Here is a 20981-nt window from a genome sequence, read left to right on the forward strand (position 1 = left end):
AACAGGGAAGAACTGGAGGGAGAGATACAGACTTGAGCAATGCTGTTGCAGGCTCCAACAGACAATTTAAAGCATCTTGTGAGAGTCAGAGAGAGAGAAATAAATCTCACTGTATTAATGATGGCAGCATGTGTGTGTGTGTATGTGTGTATGTGTGTGGGTCTGTGAATAAAAGTGTGGGAGGAACAGAGTGATCCATTTTTGTGAAGTTTGTAACGGTACATTCACACTTGACAGACCAGTGCGATGGTTTGATCAGGTCCTGAGGGACATCCCTGCAGCTGCATCCTGATATGAAAAAAGAATGTACTGGCGACTACTGAGAGTTCAGGAGTCAACTGTTGAGCAAAAAGCATCAATCCTGTCTTAAGTATTATTTGAAGCATTTTATCACGCGCACACAGAAGCACATTTTAAGAGAAAAAGCATGCCAAATACTGGTAACAATTCAAGCAATTATTCTCTGGTGTTATGAATAATGTGGTGATGATGTATTTACACTTCGTGCAAGAAAGCATGCTGAATTGAAATTTTTCACAATATCTCTTCATCCTGGCATCAAACAAAGCCTTCAAAGAGAAACTGTCACTATGGGCAGTCAATTACCCTGTTGCTAAGGTAACTGATGTCACAGTGACATGATACTGAGGCACTTCACAACTTACGGGACTGTGGCCACAATGAGAGTGGCAAGTCTGGAAAAAATGAAAGAAGCACACAGGCTGAGGCAGAGAAAAGAAAAGGCAGAGTCTCCCCCTGCGTGGTTATCAATCAGTGGCCAATCAGCCTTCTTTCCACAACTTTTCATCGTTAAAGTTGACCAAAGTGTGCTGACGATGAATCAAAATGTTTGGCACTTCAACTTTAATTTAACTTTCAATTATGATGGTCTCTTGAGATCAAATCCACCTTTTTAATCTTTGCCATAAATATCAGCAGAGTTTTGTTCACTGCAACTCTGGATTGTACATTTGGCAATGGTTGGTTGAAGTGCAGTAAACTCTGTGTCTGCGTAATTATTCTCTAGATAAAAAGAGCAAAACGGATAAAGACAGACTGTGTTTGTGTCCTATAACAGTAATGATTCTCATCTCCTTTACAGTCTGTAATGAGGCAAAAAAAAAACGACTGACATACATGAAGTTTTGTTCAAAATTTTATTTTCAAATGATTAAAAAAGTGTAATTTAAGGAAATAACAGGTTTTCAGCAAGCACACACAAATATTTATGTATTCACAAAAACAGCTGCAGAACGGCATTTTAATGCGGCCTTGCCAGCTGTGGTTGTGATTATTCTGACACTCATCCACACTGAATAACCCACATAGACTACACACAGTTTTGATGTTCACAGATCAAAGATAAAACTCTGTTAAACTTCTTTTTTATTTCAGAAGTACTGACAGAATATTCAAAAATTTAACCCATTTAACGCAATAGAAATAGCAAGAGATTGCCTGTCTGCCTCTAAATGTATTGTGTATTTGTCTGAAGGTGAATTGAGGCAAAATACTAAAAAATACATCATCTGCTTGTCATTTAAAATGAATCTTAAATCTGAGAAATCTGATGTCTGACTGAAACAAGACTGTTTTATATTCTATGGTAAGTGACTCTCCCTTCCTGTTTTGTTCTCCTATTGGTGCCTGTTTTGCAGTATCTTATTTTAATTGCTTCTGTAGGCTATTTTTGTCTGCAACTAAATAAATAAAATGAACACTGGGTGTTGATTCACGTTTTTCCCCCGTAATGCTTATGAGAAATAGATCCAAATGAGAAATGAGAAATAGATTAGCATTCCAACAAATAATGAACAAATGTAAGCCACTTAAATATATTAAACATCTTTGTTCATGCTTTTATTCAAATTTAGTTTGCCAGTAAAGTGACAGCAGTGACATCCAGACATCCACTCTCACAACACAACTAATAACCAGTGTCACTTTGAGTTTAATCAGTGAGCACCTTCAGATGCTTTGCCGCGAATGGCCAACAGACTGAAAGTCCTCATGCTTCTCGAGAAATTTGAAGAGTAATTTTTGGCAATGCTAGCAGCATGGTCAGTTGATTGGTCCACTACTTTGGTCCAGACCAAAATACCTAAAATATATTTGACTGGATTGCCAGGCTATAATATTATTGGGATTCGCAGCAACCAAATGTTAGCACGTTAATATACTAAATGTAGACGCTAAACATGAGTGTGTTAGCATTGTCACTGTGAGCATGTTAGCCTTGCAGATCAACTAGCTTTTTGTTTTATTGCTTTGTCAGGGTATCAGTAGCTAACATGATTCTAAAACAGCTGCATTACAGTAACTGATGAATTGGCCACTAGGGGGCAGAAAAACTTAAAACAAGACATACAGCCATTCTCATACTGTATCTATGGAGACAAAGAAATAAACTGAGCACGCTTTCTTTGCTTTTTAACGGAGCTTTTTTCTCAGACTCATTCATATAATCAGAGTGCAGGCTATTAAACAATAAATGAGCTAAATTCAACTAAAAAGGCTTTGTAGAGCTGCAGACTGTGACCACTTTTGCATTTCACATTCATTTGATTTCATGTTGATATCAAAAATATTTATCAAAGCAGGCATTAAGGCTTGTAAGAATATTTCATTGCATGTTTGCCAAGTCACTGTGCCACTTTTAAGGTATTTCTATTCCTGCGATGGTGGCTGCACGTTTGCTCTTCTTTAGCTCTGCTGATACAAATCTGTGTTCAGTGTTCAGTGTGTGTCTACAGTTCATCTCGTGGGCATGTGTCCTGGAGCCAGCGCTGGTAGACAGCCACAGGATCTATGTTCCAGTGCTTATGGAAGGAGATGGCCTGTTGCAAGGAGGTCAGTGTCTCAGAGTAATCATCCGGTCGGGCCTGAAACATCAAAGTGTTTAATGCATGCAATGCATTCTGGGGGCTCCCACTGCTGCAAACAATTTAACTATTGCTCCAGGGCAGTTCATTCAATATTCTGCTGCTAAAGCCAGTGTAACCCACAAGGCAGTCTCCCTCTGTGCTACCACTTAGATATATGGAAGACAAACTTGTGGTTTCTGTTGGCACGCCTCTGTGTGAGCTAGACGAGAGATGCTTTTGGAAAGCCTTTCTTCTCATTCTATTATCAAAGTGTGAGTACAAAATGTCAAAAATATACAGTACTGTGCATAAGTTTTACACAGGTGTGAAAAAATGCTGTAAACTAAGAATGTTTTCAGAAATGGAAGTGTAAACAGTTTATTTTCATCAATTAACAAAATGCAGTGAAAGAACAGAAGAGAAATTTAAAATCAAATCGATATTTGATGCAACTACCCCTATCAATTCGGCTGGTAGGTTGTTCCAAACATCTTGGAGAACTAACCACAGCTCTTCTGTGGATATAAGCTTCCTCAGATCCTGCTGTCTCTTCATGTTATCCCAGACAGACTCAATGATGTCAAGATCAGGTGTATGTTTGGGGTTGTTGTCCTGCTGCAGTATAAATTTGGTGCCAATCATACACCTCCCTGATGTTTGCATGATGGATAAGTATCTGCACAGCACATCCTGAAACCCCAGTCTGCTTTGAAATCTTTGTGTGGGAGAGACCTTGCTGATGCAGTATAACTAACTTGTGTCTTGTTGCTCAGTCTTTCCAAGGTGTTTGACCTGTGACATGAAACTGTCTTCCACAACCTCACCTTGGTAGCAGAGTTTGGCTGTTCCTCAACCAGTTTTAAGCCTCCTGCACAGCTGTTTCTGTTTCAGTTAATGACTGTGTTTCAACCTACATGTGAAATTGATTCATGAGCACCTGTTTGGTATAACTCGTTGATCATACACCCGACTATAATCCTACAAAATCTTTGTACCTGACTTTGTACCTATAAAAATTGATGCTGGTTTGAAGGCAAAGGTTAATAACACCAAATACTGATTTGATTTAAATTTTTCTTTTGGTCACCCACTTTGCATTTTGCAAACTGATAAAAATAAATAATTATTATTTATAGTTTTTACAGCATTTTTTCACACTTGCCTAAACCTTTTGCACAGTACTGTATATTTTTTGGTTTGGGAAAATAGAAACCATAAAATACAATCAAAACACACACTGACTGTTTCTAAAGTTGGATTTTTCCTTTGAAGTGGTGGTTAAAATGACTCAGATCCTTGAGTAGTAATGCCACACAAATACTCGGATACAAATAAGAGTCCTGTGTTACTTATGAGTAAAAGCAAGTCTCCATTTATCAATTGATTGTTTGTAAAAATTCTGCCCAACGTGGCATCTTAAAAATGCTTGTCTTGTCCAACCAATAGTCCAAACAACACAATTGCTAAAATAAATTAAAGTTATTGGAGAAATAAAATGTTTTGGCATGAAAAATTAAAATTGTTGCGAATTTATTGCCTGCCAATCAACTAACTGATGAATCAACCAATCGTTGCCGTTATACTTAATACTTTAGCCTGCATTAAAGCTAATATATACACTCAAAAGAAAGTGCTTTGTGAAAAAAAAACACAAAAAAGCGCTTCACTTTCCTTATTAGGTAAATAGTCCAGGATCGTGTTGATTTTGTTGTTTATAGGAAATTATAGCAATAATATGGGACCTGTAAACTAAACATACAAGTCATCCAGCCATGTGCTTATGGAGTATATTTTGGAGTATATTTCAACATTCAAAGGTCAACAAGCAAATGTAGTTAAACGAGGTCCTCACAATCATATTAAGGACATGTAATTGTGTGAGGGTGCTGTTTCCTACCTGGTGGAACAGTGGACTGTGTGTTATGGGAACGCCCAGAGAAGTGAAGCACCTGCCCAGCACCATGTCATCAGGAGCGTCATCACTGTAGCAGCTACAACCGCTGGAAACTAGCCTGGACACCGCCACCCTACTGAGCACCATCCTGCTCACAGAGAATAACAGAAAACAGATCTTAATTAAGAATTTAGATTCAGATTAAGAGATGAATCGCCTGAAAATATGTATGGTACAAGATTTACTGGGCTGTGTTTGGCTGTTAGACCCAGGTGGAAAATGGAAAATGTGTTTCATCTTGCTTTTAATCATGCTCCCAATGCCATATATTCTCTTCTTCACTTCGTCACACAAAGGATAGAACTTGCTTTGTGCATCAGTCATTTTCAGCTGCAGAAGGCTGCTGTTTGCAACTAAAAAGCTCTTAAGACTGCATACAGACAAAGATGGCTGGTGAACACAGCAGTTCGCAACGACTTACTAACTTCCGTCTGCACGCAACTTAACACCAAGAGCACAACCATATTCTCTTCATCCTTCAGCCTCACCCTCCTCCTCCCGTGGTGTAGCTGTATCCTTTCAGAACCAAGCTGTAGCCGTATCTCTCCCCCAGGCTCACTGCCTCCTTAGGGTCATAGCAACGCAGCAGTCGCCGCAACCTGGGCAAACTACAGACGTACAACCATCAACAGACCAATAGACAGGCATGAACACGGACTACAGACCGTAAAGAGTGTATGAGGATGCACAAAACAAGGTCCTAGTTATATCAAATATCCAAAAAGGGACAGGATTCACAGGATTTTCAGGGTCTCAAAAGACAACTACTGTCCATTCCCAGAAGTGTTTTCACTTATTTTGCCCGACAGAGCTTTTCTTAGGACACTCTTAAAATTCTGTCAGTGTGTTTCAACTGTCAGTTTGTTACACTTTCATAATCCCTCGTAACTGGTTCAATAACCTGTGAAGAATTAGCCAAACAGTAAAAACAGCTGCGTGGGCATGTGTAAATAGATTTTAATTTGAATTATTAAAATTACCCCCCCAGGTACCTGATGAGTGTATCATCATCAACAACGAGCAGCCAATCAGTCTTTGGCACAGCCTTGCTGAGGAACCGTCTCAAGATGGCAAATGTCTTGCCACAATGTCCTGCAGGGAGACAAGAGACCGTAGATAAAAAGGGCTGAAATGTGAAGCAGGAGCTGGGATGGTGAACATAGTTAACACTAGACCTGCTACACTTCATCATGTTGTTGTCATTGTGAGCATGTTAGCATGTTTTTTTTTTTTTCCAATGATAATGCATTTAAAATACCAATCAGTCCAACACTTACTTACTTACTTACTAAATAATCAAGAGCACAAACATACAGCAGTGAAAGACAATTTAGAAAGAACAAAGAATATGTTAACATCAAGACAAGGTAACTAGGAACACTCACTAAAACATTCTCAATAAATGAAAAAAAAAAGTATGTGGTAGAAAAATTAGATGTCAAAGCCAACATATTCAGAAGGGACACCAGGAAAATAAGAAAGAACAGGACCGTTCCCTTTGCTTTTATTCTCCTTGTAATGAGATTAGTGTGGTGCTTTAACAAAAGAAAAAAAAGGGTAGTGAATATCAGAGTAGTGCGAGAGGGAAGAAAATGAACAAAAGCAAAGCTTGGAAAGCATTAAAGAGTGTGGGGGAAATACAAAAAGAACAAGGAAAAAAGGTGCAGGACACAGGACATGACTGGCAGAGTAGCACTTTCCTTCAGCCTGTGAATGTAAGAATGGATGGGTGAAAGAGATGGAGGTGTCGTCGTGTATTACTGATAGGAATTTCATTAATATTTTCATGTATTTAAGCAAAATATTGGACAAATTGAAACTTCAAGCTGATGATGGTACTAAATGAAAAGTCTGTGACTCACCAAAGTCATGAGAATTTATCCTCTATGGAGCTTGAATATTTGTAGCATGTTTCACAGCAATCCATGCATAGATGTTGAGAAACCAAAAGTGGTAACCTCAGGAGATATTTCATTTTGTACGAGATCTAAATTAGCATCCTTGGAGCCTCGAGCGAAGCTAACAATCAGTCTGCACATCATCTACTGGAAGTGTGTCTTTCACCATCCATTCATACATTATTAAGCTTCCTGTTCTGGTCAGGGCAGCAGTGGCTATAAACTTCCTTTAACACCTCCTCCAGCACCTCAAGGATCCCCAAGTGCTTCCACACCAGTTCAGTGATTTCTCCATTTCAATATATCCTAGATCTATCCTGCAGCAATCAGCGCAGCTCACCTCTCTCAGTATTAGGCACTCCCAGACTGATTGTGGGTATGGATTCATCAGTGGCATCGCTGTAAAACTCTAAAAACCCAGCGTCTTTCTGCCACGTTGCTTTCACCACTGGTACTGTGAGGAGAGAGAGGAGAAATCAGTGGGGACGGGAGGAAAAGATTCTCTCTGAACCACAAGTACAGATCTTAATAATTAAAACTCCAAATCACTACTGCAAACCCTTAAAACTCCAAAAGACCGTGTAATCGAGTAATGGAAGACATCTACTAACTCTGACTGGGGGGAAAAAAACAATTAGGCTGGCTTTGAACAAGAAACCGGATAACTACGCTCAAAGCATGCTGATGTGATTAAGAACCTCATCTACATAAAAACTACAAAATACTAGCTCACAGATATAATCACACATAATGAATTTTGATCCAAGGCCCAAGTGGGGCCAATCCTACATTAATCTATTCCCAATCAAATCCACTGATTAAGAGATTACACAGCGTACAGTGACGGCTCAGTCTGCACTTCCGAAGTTAACCTGAATTTAAAATAACAGCAAAGCTAATCGCACACCGTTCCCTTTCTATTTTTTATTTTGTTAATTGCTGTTAAATACTCAGTGCATTACCACTGGCTCATTTTGACCCCAAAAACAGACGTCAGTGTTTTGGATAATTACACAAACTGTTGCAATTTCAGCAATCAGGCTGGATGAGGTTGTGCATTCAAACGGGGTAGTTTTCACCTTACAGGTTAACTGGGACCAAATGACCAGCAGACTGTTAAGCAAAAGGCAGTAAACAAAAAAGCAGTCACTGTAAAAAGTCTTCTGCAGCTAAATGTCCTGTGATTTCCATTTAATCTCTTTTTTGTGATAAACAGAAACCGAAAGAGATCACAAGACCACGTCAACATATAAAATTACACCTAATCAATAGTCAATTTCACTTTTGTTTCTAAGACTTTATACTGTAAATATTCTGGGACAGTGTGGCTTGTAAAAAAGCTGATAAGCTTTTTGAGTCACTATCTCTCTTCACACGTTCACTATGGACAAAACTTTGTAATATTATGCTTGATAAATAAACTACAATAATGCAGTGCACAACAGTTTTGAATATTAATGCTGAACTTGTACTCTGCTTGATAATTTCCTTTTTTATACTATGTTATATTTCTACTCTCTACACTACATATCAGAGGACAAAAGTTGGGTACCACTGGATTAACCTGTACCTGAATGTATTCACTGTTACAATCAGTTATGACCTCATGCATCTGTTAACAATCTAATAATCTAACATTTGTTCAGTTACTGCTGATAACACCAATGCTGATGGAAATGATAATACCTGTGATAGAAACGAGCCTTCCCCAAACTGTTGCCACAAAGTTTGAAGCATAGCATTGTCCAAAATGTCTCGGTATGTTGAAAATTTAAGATTTCCCCTTAGTGAAAGTAAGAGGACTCACCCAAACCCTGAACAACAGCCTCATCCCAATACTTTGTCTATATCGTGTATCTTCCATTACCGCAGAACAGAACTTTTTTTTTTGTAACGGATGATGAATAACACACACGCACCACGCTCCGAGTGGAATTTGTGGCAAGTTTTCACAGCAACAAATATGTCTTTCTTGGGCACTGGATCTCCCTAGAAAAAAAAAGAAGAAGAGAAACAATATCCCTCTTCATTCAAAAAGCGATGCTCATAACATGGTTAAATGTGCCCCGGGTGACGGGCAACATGTGCAAGATGTAACGGATTGAAACGTGTGTCAGGATGGCAAAATGCAGGACACTGGGTTCTAACAGTATTATCATGTGGGAACAACAAATCCTGTCCATGTAGAACTGTGGAACACTTACATCTCTTTAGCGCTGAAGTCCCATTTCATGTGTCGCTGGAATTATTTTAGCCAAAAACCAAGTTTACAGCAATGTGCATTTTTATATTCTGGTGAATATTTACACTCGTTGTTCTTACTTCTTACTTAATTCATCACATAAATTGGAATTGAAAGGTTTTATATGGAAACAACCACCATATATAAGCACCAAATGTACTGTAGAGGACAAAGTTCAGACGTTTGTTCTTTAAAGGGTTAGTTATTTAGTCTGTTAGTATGTTAACTGCTTTACTACACTACATTAAAAAAGACATCGACAAACAAGCCATAAAAAAAAAAAAAAAAAAAAAGATAAACACCGTAGAGAACACAAAGGGGGAACTGATCTAATGGCCTTTCCTGTAATTCTACTAGTTATATTTACTGTCCTATTTCAGATTATTACCAGATTCTTATACACAGGATTACTAGCTCTAAAATCATTTGACTCCCTAACCAGACACAATGTCTTTTAAAAACAGATTTTTTTCTTTAGCACCAGGTGTACTTGCTTCACATCATAATTGAGATAATCAGGGTTCCCACACCTTCTTTCTCATCAAATCCAGTGACTGTTTGGCAAAGTCTTAAACACATGTCAAGATTAATTACTGTTCGAACAGTGAGAGGTTTCTTTTTTTATTATAACGAGAACCATGAAGCCTTACAGAAGCTCCCAGACAACGACTGGAAACAAAGGCCAGAATGTGTCAGCGCTTCTGGGCTGTGCTGTGATTCAGTGATGGCAGAAAACTCACATGCAGACAGAAGAAACAAGTCTATTTAAGGAAATACAGTTTCTGTTCTTGCAAAAGAAGTGAAACTATTACACCAGTTTTTGTTTTTTTTGCTGTCTGACTTTTTTCTTTAACACTTTTGTTATTTATTCTGAAAGGCCTTTCAGTGCTCATTTGCATTTGCTTTGTTCTAACTCAACAAATAAATGTGGCAGTGATCCTTCATCCCACTTAGTCTGGTTAACTGTCTACCTGGTTCATGCCTTCAGACTGACTCAGCCTACTAATTCTCCTATCTGCAGTCTACTACAAAAGACCTTGGGAGAGGTAGCACGCCTAATGTCCTGATAGTTTTACTCACTGAGTTATTGATGTGATTTAAGTGATGGATTATAAAAGAAACCATTAGAGATGTCCTTCATTTTTGCCTTTAATAATATAATTACCTACATAAAACACAAGTCATACCTCCATGAGTTATACATATTCAGTAACCGTGTCAGGACAAAGTTGTGTGTCTGTGTCAGTGTTTACCCACAGATATGTTTAATGTTCCTTTGGGGTTGTAACATTTTATTGTCTGTCTGCAGTGATTGCATAAACTGAACTGCCCCCGGCACTGAACTGCATGTTCGTCAGTGCCCACATGCACAAGAACTAAACCTCAGTAAATAAGACTTGTACGTACACAGTTGGGCAGGTAGGTTGTAAATGTTGTAGCACAGTCGTCTCTCGTCGTCGCTGTACAAAACTCTGGAACTACTGTCAGCTTTGGGCCGTTTCCTTCCTCCCAAATATACAACGCAATCTAGATAAAACAGACAGACGTGAATGTGGGCCTCACGGGGTTTCATGAGCTAAAATAGTTATTGATGTGATCAGAACATTCATCAGTTTAAATTTAACATCAGATAGGTACCGCAGCTCATTCTGGGTCCTCAAACAGTCAGTATTTTTCATTTCCTGCCAGCTCTGGACATCTTAATAACACTCTCTCATACACACAAAATGTCAAAAGACCCATAAGTCACAGAAGAATTTCAAAGGGGACACACATCTCAAAGTTTAAGATTCACGCTGTGCATCTCAATTACATCAGCGCCCGGTCTAAAGTATTATAAATTAATGTATTTGCTGGGTCTATAACCAAAAAAGTAAAATAAAACACAACTTAACTTGACCTTAAATATACTCTAATCTAAAAACATTACAAAGACAAAACAGGCTTTTGTTTCTTCACGTTATTTCAACCTTTTCTAAATAATCTCACGGAAATCAATCTCTCCACAGGCACACATACTTATAATTATTATTATTAATACCTATTCAGACAAGGTGATTGCATTGATATGATAATAGCAGATCTATCAAAAGAAAGCTGCAGGAGTTGAGTCTGAGAGCTTTTCAACAAAAGGTTAGTCAGCTGATGGAGGATTCCTGTCTATCATCGTTATATGTCTGAGCGTTTCGGCTCAGCAGGCAGCCTGAAATCTGACACTGATGACTCTTCTCACAGCAGCTGTACCGAGGCTGATAACGTATCACAGAGACAGGCAGGAGATGACACACAGAATCATTAAAATCCTGGAAAATGTTTCAAAGTACCTCGTGCTTCAAGTCAATGGTGAAATCGGACTTCAGATGCTCGTGCTGGATCCGACCAGCGAGTCTGACACAAGATGTTGAAAGAAGAGAAACAGCAGAATAGAAGTTGGAGCTCACTGTCCATGAAACTATACCTTTGTGAATCTAAATTAAGGAAGTCCTGGTTCTATTCAGCAATATGCCTTTGTGTTTATACCAAATACTTCAAAATGTGCATTTTCAATTGATTAGAGCCTCCTGGATTATTTTGAGGCCCTGGAAAACAGTAAAAGTTCAAGATTTGAAAGACTTGGTAAATGCAGTGGCAGAGATCCTCTGAATCGAGGATCAATCGATTAAGAGAATACCGGAGTTTCACTCACACACTCACTCAAACACACACACACACACACACCTGTGGAGCAGCGGGGTGCTGAGAGCCCAGCCGGCTGCAGGGTCAGGGTAACCAAATGAACTGGGTTCTTCAGAGAAGGCATAGTGGTGGATGATGGATGCCTCGTTGTCATGGAGACGCTTCCCCAAAAACCATTCCTGCGAGTTGCGAAAAGGGCCAGGGAGTCACAGAGAGGCATCGCTTGTTTTATGTGTGCTTCAAATAAATCACCACCGGGACATTCATACCAGTAAATCGGGCTGGATTAGTCATGGTGGTTGGGAAGAGGTTTGCATGTCGGTGTGTGAATCTCACCTCCTGGGCTGGATATCTGTGGAGGACCTGCCGTAGGACAGGAAGTGTGACGCTGGTTTCCTCCTCGATGAAGAAAAACCAGGAAGCTGAATGGCCATAAGTGGCAGAGAGACTGGAAAGAGCCACAAGAACACATTAACTTAATTTCCCCCATGGGCATCATTAAAGGTTAAATACATGACAACTATTTGGTACGTAAAGATATGGCGGAATAATCCTGAACACTGCCTCTGTGTGTGTTTGTCTGCTGGTATTTGTTTTGGTAGTCGTGTTGGCCTCAGATGTGCATGTTAGTTCATGTGAGTGCCTCTCTGTCCTCCATTCACCCTTTTTATCAACATGGCAGTCTGGTAGGAATCTTCCTGATATGACAATCAGTGCACTACAATGCGCACCAGAGAACATTTTAAGTGAGAAGCAGCTCTGCCAGATTTTACAGTTTGATCAGAGTTTTGAGAGCCGTGTGTGCGTTCAGATGCCACTTTAGGATTGCATTTGTTTTGGTCTGAGATGCCGGCGCTCCGGTGCGATAGTCAGTGGCAGCGAATGTCGTACGTTTAACCTTCAAAACCAAATTGAATCAAACCATACTGACTGACTGATTTAACTTTAACTTTAGTGTTATGAGTTTTTAACACTTACTGAGGAAGCGCAGGGAGGATACTCCAATCCCCTTCATACTCTGACAGCTCGTGGAGAAGAAGAACAACTGGATCTCCCTGCATGAAGCAAAACAACTGAGTTTCACAAAATGTCCCTAAATGAGTTCTCCAACATCCTGTAGTCCCATGAAAAATAAAGAGAAAGAACTTTGTGTGTGTGTGTGTGCTCCTGGAGGATGGGATTTAGCAGTAAAATTAAGCAAGCCACACTGATTTGATCTTAATGTCTGTTTATGCAGTCATTAAATTCAGCTTCAATGTTTAGAGGTGTTGGTCAGTGTATAGTAGACATAATCTGTTAGTTACATTAAACAATGAAAATTAAACACTTTCCTATATTCTAGCTGCACTTTAAGACAACCAAAGGTCCTGTTGAATCGTGGTGCTATTTTTACACCACTAGATGGCACTGTGCAAGGACGTTCATCTCCCCGGAGGACATCCAATGGAAGCAAGTGAATTGACACAAGGACTACACATGTTGGAGTTTTCTGATACATGCTGGACTGATGCCATGAGAGGAGCGGGTGATGAGGCCTTGTTAAGCAACGTGTTGAGAAGCAACATCTGCGCACGGTGATGTGTGTGCTCTTTGGAGCTTTAAACAGACTGAATTAAAGCTTTCACAATCACAGGCTAAAAATTAGGCCAGAAACAAGAGGAAGGAGTTGATTCAGAAGCTGCTGTCTCCGTTCTCACTAAGTGACGCATGCAGGACTCACAAATCTCCCCCCATGCAGCCATTCGGAGCACTGACATAGATACAGTTATAAGCATTAATAGAAGTACAGCCAAAAATAGGTTTGAAATGACAGCATCTGCTTATTTCTTGTCTAGGCAGAGATCAAGTCCCTCGCACTGTGACATCAATGTTTAACTCCCAAAAGCAAAGCTGATAGCCTTTGACTTTATGACTTATGACAACGAGGAAGCTATTTCAGGATGCAGAGCTCTGAATGAGGTGCTGGAGAGAGCAGCATTATGTCAGTATCACAGCTCATCACAGCATACATTAATCTCTTCAAGCATTTTATTTGAGAATGAAGAACACACCGTCCTTTAACTGAGAGGGAGAGGAGCTTCTGCCAAAAAACCACATCTCACTCTGGTGAAAATTATCCTGGAATAAATTTCCTGAACGTTTCACCTGTTGCATATACACTTCTTAGACAAAAGTATCCAGACAAACCTCTTTATGGGGCTGTTTTTCAAGGGTGGGGCTCGGCCAACCCTTCACGCTTCAGCACACCAAGGTATTTTTGACAATGCTATGCTTCCAACTTTGTGGTTAAAGGGGAAGGCCCTTTTCTATCACAGCATGACTGTGCCCCAGTGCACAAAGCAAACTTAATAAAGACATGGTTGGATGAGTTTGGTGTAGACGAACCTGACTGGCCCTCACAGAGCCCTGACCGCAACCCCATCCAACACCTTTGGGATGAACTGGAACAGAGATTGCGCGCCTTTTGGTCCAACAACATCAGTGTCTGACCTCACAAATGATCTGCCGCATCAATGGGCAAAAATCCCCACAGAACAGCCAAAAATCTTGTGGAAAGCCTTCACAGAAGAGCAGAAGCTGTTATAGCTGCAAAGCTGTCTGTGTATTTAGAAAGTGATGTCATTAAAGTCCCTGATGGTTTAATGATCAGGTGGCCCAACACTTTTGTCCATATAGTGTATCTTTGTAAGACCAAGACAATACTTGATTACATCATTTGTAAAATAAAACATTGCATTATCTTAGTTCAAGCCAAGAAAAGCACCAAACTTTGTGTCTTAACAACCCTGATTCTAAAAATGTTTGCACACCTTTCAAAACATAAATAAAAGAGGAAGTGATGATTTTCTAAACCTGATTACATATTTAATGTTTTACCTTGTCTGCTTCATTGATTTTCATGTTTCAAACTACTTAGTGCTGGTGCAACAGGCTGAGAAAGTTGTGGAAGTCCAGCACTTTGTGAAGCGTGTGATTGCATATTAGTATATTACGGTCAGGAACACACACAGTTTGTTCACAAATTTCTGCATTCCTGCTGCATTTTATGTACGTTTTATACAGCATCCCAACTTTTTTTTGGACACTCGAATGGACACACAGCCACAATAAGGAAGATTACTTTATTTTCACAGAGACAACCATGCATTGTAAGTCTTTATGCAAATGCCCCTCCTCTCGGGTCCAAAATGGGTGTAAGGAGGGTTTTTTTTACCATCTGTTATTAAGTGCTGCTATGACATATGGGCACAAATGGATTAGGGCCAATAACAAATAAAGATCCATGGGACAAGGCTGTAACAAAATCTCTCTCTCTCTCCATGTGATAAATCTGCACGAGTGGACGACTAAAATCAAGACATTTGTGCTCATATTTTGGTGACATCTGTGTAGCTGCCATTTACAGTGTGTTTACTAGGTGACCTATGAGTGTCGCCTAATAAACATGAAAAAACAGGTCAATACATTAAAACACATAGCAGATACAACAAGCTGCCGCCAGTTCAGAGTTTATGAGTGTCTGTCGCCTGCAATCTCTGCCTTCAAATGAACACCTGCCTGTACGTCAGTCAAGACAAAACACACGTGACGCACGACCTGCCCTCATTAAAAACTGCTTACTACATTCAAGGTCTATCTAGCTGTGATAAACCCACCTCACTTTGCCAACACACACACACACACACACACACACACAAGTATGACAGTCTGGCAGCACACATGCAGAGACGAATGTGCACACGCACGCATCCAAATGTGCTATTTATGAAACCTGCTGTGTTATCGGTACTTTACAGGAGCTGAGGCACATACTAACACAGCATTTAAGTCTGATTTTATAAGGATTGCACATTATTTGACAAAATTTTTCAAACTTTCAATCAATGTCATATTTTCCTTCATTCAGTTCAGAGACAGTTGGTTCTGGGAGTCCTTTCACGAACAAGTGCGACAGCAGAAATACGTGTGCCTCTTGTTTAATCACACCTTGTCTGAATATTGCAGAGATCTTTACTCCATTCGTGCTTAAACTTCCTTTGTCAGACCTCTAATTCTCTTCCAGGACTGCATTCCAAGAGACGTCAAAGTCAGGACTTTCTCAACTAACTAAACACTCTGTGTTTACAGATGTATTCATATTCATTAATAAGAATGAAAAAAATTGTTATTGTGGATACTTTCACAAAAGAATTAAAAATTCTGTACATGTTATGCGCTGTACATGTTTAGTTTCTGTGATGTGGTACTTAATCATATTCTGTTTTCATCTTTACTAAAACATCACTGTACATTACTTATTTATTGCTAATGTTTTATCCGAACTTCCTATGGGAATACAGAAATTAAAAGAAAACAGGTGGTAGTATTTTAATCTGTAATCTGTCTGCAGATTTACTGTCAGGCTGCAAAGAGCCCAAAAACCAAACATGAACACTATTCATCATTCACTATATCCAAGATAATACATACATGGGTACACTGCAGCACGCAAGAGCAAATATTATACCACTGCGGTTATGTGGAAAACGTCAGTATGTCCTCTGGGTTATGAAATGTTTGTACATTAACCAAATTCACATTTAAATGAATATTTCTGTAAAAATTCACTGTCACTTTTATATAATTAGTTAATTAGTTAATAAGTTTAATTTGGAGTTTCTGTGTTATAAGCTCACTAGAATTTTCACATTTTGCACCCCAGGTAACATAATAATTCAGCTTTTTATTACGGACTCTGATTGCTCCATGTCATGAACTTTGTCATGCTGATAGCGTGTAGCTCCTCGCGCTGCTTGATACGGATGTAAAGGGCTCATTCCAAGGTAAAGAGAACACAACGATTCTTATTGTCAGGTGCTTATATACTAATGAAAACATAATTGTGAATGTTATATTCCATTTCCATACCCTACACATTTGACTTTCAGGATGTGAGTAAATTACACAGAGACAGGACGCATACGTCCTCTATTTCCATCTTTGCTTTCTTCTCTTCTATTATACTGTAATTTCTGTTTTTGTGCTCTGACATTTTCCACCTGAGTATAATTGCTCTTCACAGCTGCCATGCATAAACAGTCCTTTAACAAGCCATGAATGACAAAGAGGAGTTTGTTGATGTGCAGCCCACTCCTTTTATATTTTACAACTAAACTGATGTCTCTCGACACTCTCGACTAACCGCCTTTTCTGTCTGTCTCTCAGGGGGGAAATTGAATCAAACCACCACACGCCCTCAAAACAGAACAATCGTAGACATGTCAAATTCAATCACCGCTCCCACTGTGTCCGTGGTGAATCACTCTGTGATGTGTTCACAAACAAAGTGTGCGATTAAAGTTAACATCACGTTTGTTGTTTACAGGCTGAAGTGTGATTGCAGGGGTCTCCTCACTAGAAAGAAGACGACACACACTTAAAGGTCGAGAGACTGCGGTAAATTCAACTGCAGAAACCAAAGTTCAAACGTTATCATTATAAAATCACTGTGACGATAACAACAACTGCATATTTCCTACCCTGACCATACAAATCATATCTGAAACATGAAAGACAATTAAATTTTCTCTTGTCAGGCAAAGTAGAGATTTTAAAGAATTTTGTCCGTCGAAAAGGTTCGAAACATTATTTTTTGATATGTCACTGGAGAAATTATTCCACAGAGCCCCTGCTGAATGCCTTCTGCCTTTTCTTTTCTATCAGGGAGGGATGTCTGGATTGAAGATGGGTTTGGAAGAAGACGATCCCATCAAGGGAAAATTAACTATTCTGTGCATCTACTGCAGGCTGTCATGTCCATATGCTAGTCATCTCATTTCACTGAGGTCTATCACAAACTAATTTTCACAGCAGACACATATTATTAAATACCTCCTGTGAGCTCGTCTCCTCTCAGCCTAAGTGGGGGAGCTCTATGACAAGGAGGACACCTATTGGTGCCACAGCAATGCACAACTCCAAGTAAAACTCACTGACACAAATGAAAAATGAAGCTTCTGGCAGCCTTATTATCCTGTTTTTACCAGCACAACCCCCGCGCAATACGTATAAATAAATCATAAATCAGGACAAAGTGACTGACATTATTTTGAAAGGTTATTGTATACTTCTTATTTTCACAGTACATTAAAGTTAAGTATGTGGATGCATAAAACTGCTACATCCAACAAAGACCAGGGCCAAGATCTAAGCCCAGCACACTACCTCAGCAACAGCGCTAACCACTAAGTCATCCACTGCCTGCCAGATGTCACCTGTCCCAGTTCAGCGGCCTGCTGCAGAATCTCCTCCCTCCTCAGGTGACCTCGGCGGGCGTGGTACGAGTTCCTCTGACTCTGGATCACTAACACCACTTCGTCCAATTCTGAGAGAAACACACACAGAAAATGTATGAAAAATATAATAAATTAGGAAAATGAAAGAGACAGGAAGAGGTCATAGAGACACGTACGAAACCCACAAAGAATTACTTTTTTGTACTTGCAATAACTATAGTTTTTTGTGTCAACCTCTTTTATTATATGTAGGTTACACCAGCCAGCTGCTGGCTGTAGCTTCAGATTCATTTATAGTTATGTTTAAAGTTATCTGCTTGGAGCTTTTCATTCACACTACATGTGCGCACAAAGGCCACGGTGGTGGCATGACTCAAATCTAACATCATGAAAATGCGCCACACAACTGATTTGCTTTCCTAAACATCACTACAGGCACAGCATATGAGGCCATCTGCAGTAAAATCCCTCACTCACCGACAAAGCCGGGTTCAGCGGCCTCCCGGGGCTCTGCTGCCTGCAGGGGGAGTCAGAAGGATTTGTGTTAAGTCTGACGCGCTGCTGAGCCGCATGATGAAGCATAATCAGAGCAAAGATCGAGGGGGAGTGACAGCACTTACATGAGCACAACCTGCAAGTTTGTCTGCAGCAGGGGGACCTTGAAAAGAAGCAACGGTGCAGTCACTGAATCATCACAATGCATGGATTATATGTGTTGACATGTGATCAGTGGAACATTAATTTACAGAAGAAGTTAACTAATTCAGTTTTAAAAGTCATCTGTGGTTTATATCTTGTGTAACAGGAAGATGTATGGCATGACACCGCAAGAAAGACAACAAAAAAAGGGATAGAAATAAGTGATTAACAAGAGGTACATTAGCAGGCGTGTGTGTGTGTGCATATGAAAGTTCTGCATGTAAAGATACCCATCTGTGATTGGCAATGGGGTAGAAACCGGACACGAGGAGAGCTGAGTCAGGCCAGGGTTTTATTTATTTATCCACATCTACATTATTTGCTCTTTCTTTAATGCGGTTGTTTATCTATTTTGGTTTTGCTTTAATGGCAAAAAAAAAAAAATCATACATCAAACAAACACGGTCCACTTTGCCAACTTTAAACATCCTCGACACATCTGTGCTTGTATGACAAGTGATGATGGTGCGAGATCACACACGAAGCAGCAGCAGCAGCAGCAGCAGAGCCTTTACTGCACCAGCTTTGAATCCAGGAAAACTCAACACTGCCTTTGAAACCGAGACAGCCGCAGTTCCTCCTGCTCACTGTGAAGTATTTGTGATGATTTACACATCCTACTTATGAATGTCAACAGGTATAACGGTGTGTAAGCATGCAAATCTATGCAAAGGCTGATGATATGGCTGGAAACCACAATTTGCTGTACGGCATTAATATTAATAACATTAACCATATGGCAATAGCATAGCAATGTACTGTAGTACTGTTGTGGTAAGGTGAAGTGAAGCGCCCACTGAGATTATTTATGAATGGTAAATGATTAGAGCAGTCATACTAGTACAAAAACAAATGAATAACAAAAAAATGTTATGGCTATTGCTCACCAATATCTCCTCGTGACTGTGTGGGCCTCTATAAACTGTGTTTTGTTGACATTTGCCTCGCCTGTTGGTTTTGTGTCTCCTGTTGGGCCTTAGACGGGGATGGAGTTTACTTACCTCATGTACTTCCCAGCATAGCTCTGCCCATCCTAAACCTGATCAGAGGTCGGTCACAGTGAGTGGGTGTGCGGGCCTTTCAAAGTCTGAATGATGTTTCAGTGTCAGGAGAAAATAAACTGAGGTATATCTTTTCAAAGCAAATGTTGATTGAGTTCAGTTGTTCGCAGATATCTTGCTGCAATTAGTCTACACATTTCAAACAAACAAAGGTGACAAGTGGACCAATTGGGTTGAGTTCTGTTTCAATACAAACTAGGTCTGCATAGGTTTTAACTGAATTCATCTTCCAATGCGGATTTTCGCGTAAGTCTTTGTGCACTTAAAAATGTCTTTGCCATCAGGTATTTGAAGAACCTGCCTCTTGTTTACACACCCCCAACGATCACCCGCGTTTGTTTGCATCGTGTCAAATTCCTCAGAATAAAAAATACCATTTCCTGTTTTGAATTTCAATTTCAAGTAATCCGATGTTTTGTACCAAATCAAGTGTCGCGATGACACTAACAAATAGCTTATCTATTTGATTCATCGTTTAATACACCCTAAGAATATATTTTCCAAACTTTATTGCACTCTATCTCTTCTTAAAGTCCATTAATAACTTTACTTTGAAGGTCATATCCACCCAACTTCCGGAATTTTCCTGCTGGCCTGAAGCAGCGTATGCTGCTTAGTGTTAGCGGTTTAGCTAACACAATAGCGGTTTTAGTAGGGCATTGACCCCACTTACCAAGCCAAAGAAGAAGCACTGCGACCAGTTTGCATCCGTTAACCACATTATCGTGAGACATGGTTCCAGCGGCTGCTAGTATTCGTTTGAATTCAACGTCTTATCATGGCGAACTGGAGCAATGGGTCAGCTACATTCCTGTACTGGCAGAACTCGACTACAGGGGCTGTTAGTGCGGAGCTTTAGCGACCTCTAGCGGACAATAATAGATTAATAGATTACGACTATAATTTGAGAATATGAGAACCTATCCTCCTGTTTATTGTGATAAAAAGTACAAGCTATGAAGAACAGTGTTTCCCAGTGTTTTTCGTATTAAGCTACAGTAAACTGTCATCTTTTTGATTTTAAATCGAGTCAACACCTCAAAAGTGGAACAGTTATATTTATGTGGATGATATAAGTACAACTTTGAGGAACTTAAGTATTGTTAGTTTCTATGTACTTCTACCAGTTACCATTCTGCTGTTAACAATATTTTTTTTCTTCTACATATATATTTATATACATATAGCTATATGAGATTTCAGTTTATCAGTGTATAATGAACAGATGGCATTTGTTCAGATTTCCAGTTGACAAACAGGGCTGTCAGTTGCACTTTGATGATGTGGTATGTGAGCATGCAGCTTTCTTTCA

The 20981-nt window shown here is 39.6% G+C and overlaps 1 protein-coding gene across 1 annotated transcript; it reads right to left on the reverse strand.

Annotated features, from left to right (window-relative positions):
• Positions 1-1743: 1743 nt before the first annotated feature.
• On the reverse strand, positions 1744-20512 carry b3glctb (beta 3-glucosyltransferase b). The gene is made up of 15 exons (XM_046411314.1): positions 20343-20512; positions 18530-18567; positions 18387-18426; positions 17889-17998; positions 12613-12689; positions 11971-12082; positions 11677-11813; positions 11283-11346; positions 10366-10485; positions 8636-8705; positions 7057-7170; positions 5811-5910; positions 5307-5426; positions 4762-4906; positions 1744-2882 (listed from the first exon to the last, which is right to left on the reverse strand). Exons 1-15 carry the CDS (start codon positions 20401-20403, stop codon positions 2748-2750), a joined length of 1443 nt encoding a protein of 480 aa, XP_046267270.1. The 5' UTR covers positions 20404-20512; the 3' UTR covers positions 1744-2747.
• Between the last annotated feature and the right edge of the window lie 469 nt (positions 20513-20981).

Source organism: Scatophagus argus, chromosome 14, assembly GCF_020382885.2.
Source record: "Scatophagus argus isolate fScaArg1 chromosome 14, fScaArg1.pri, whole genome shotgun sequence".
Lineage (NCBI taxonomy): Eukaryota > Metazoa > Chordata > Actinopteri > Scatophagidae > Scatophagus > Scatophagus argus.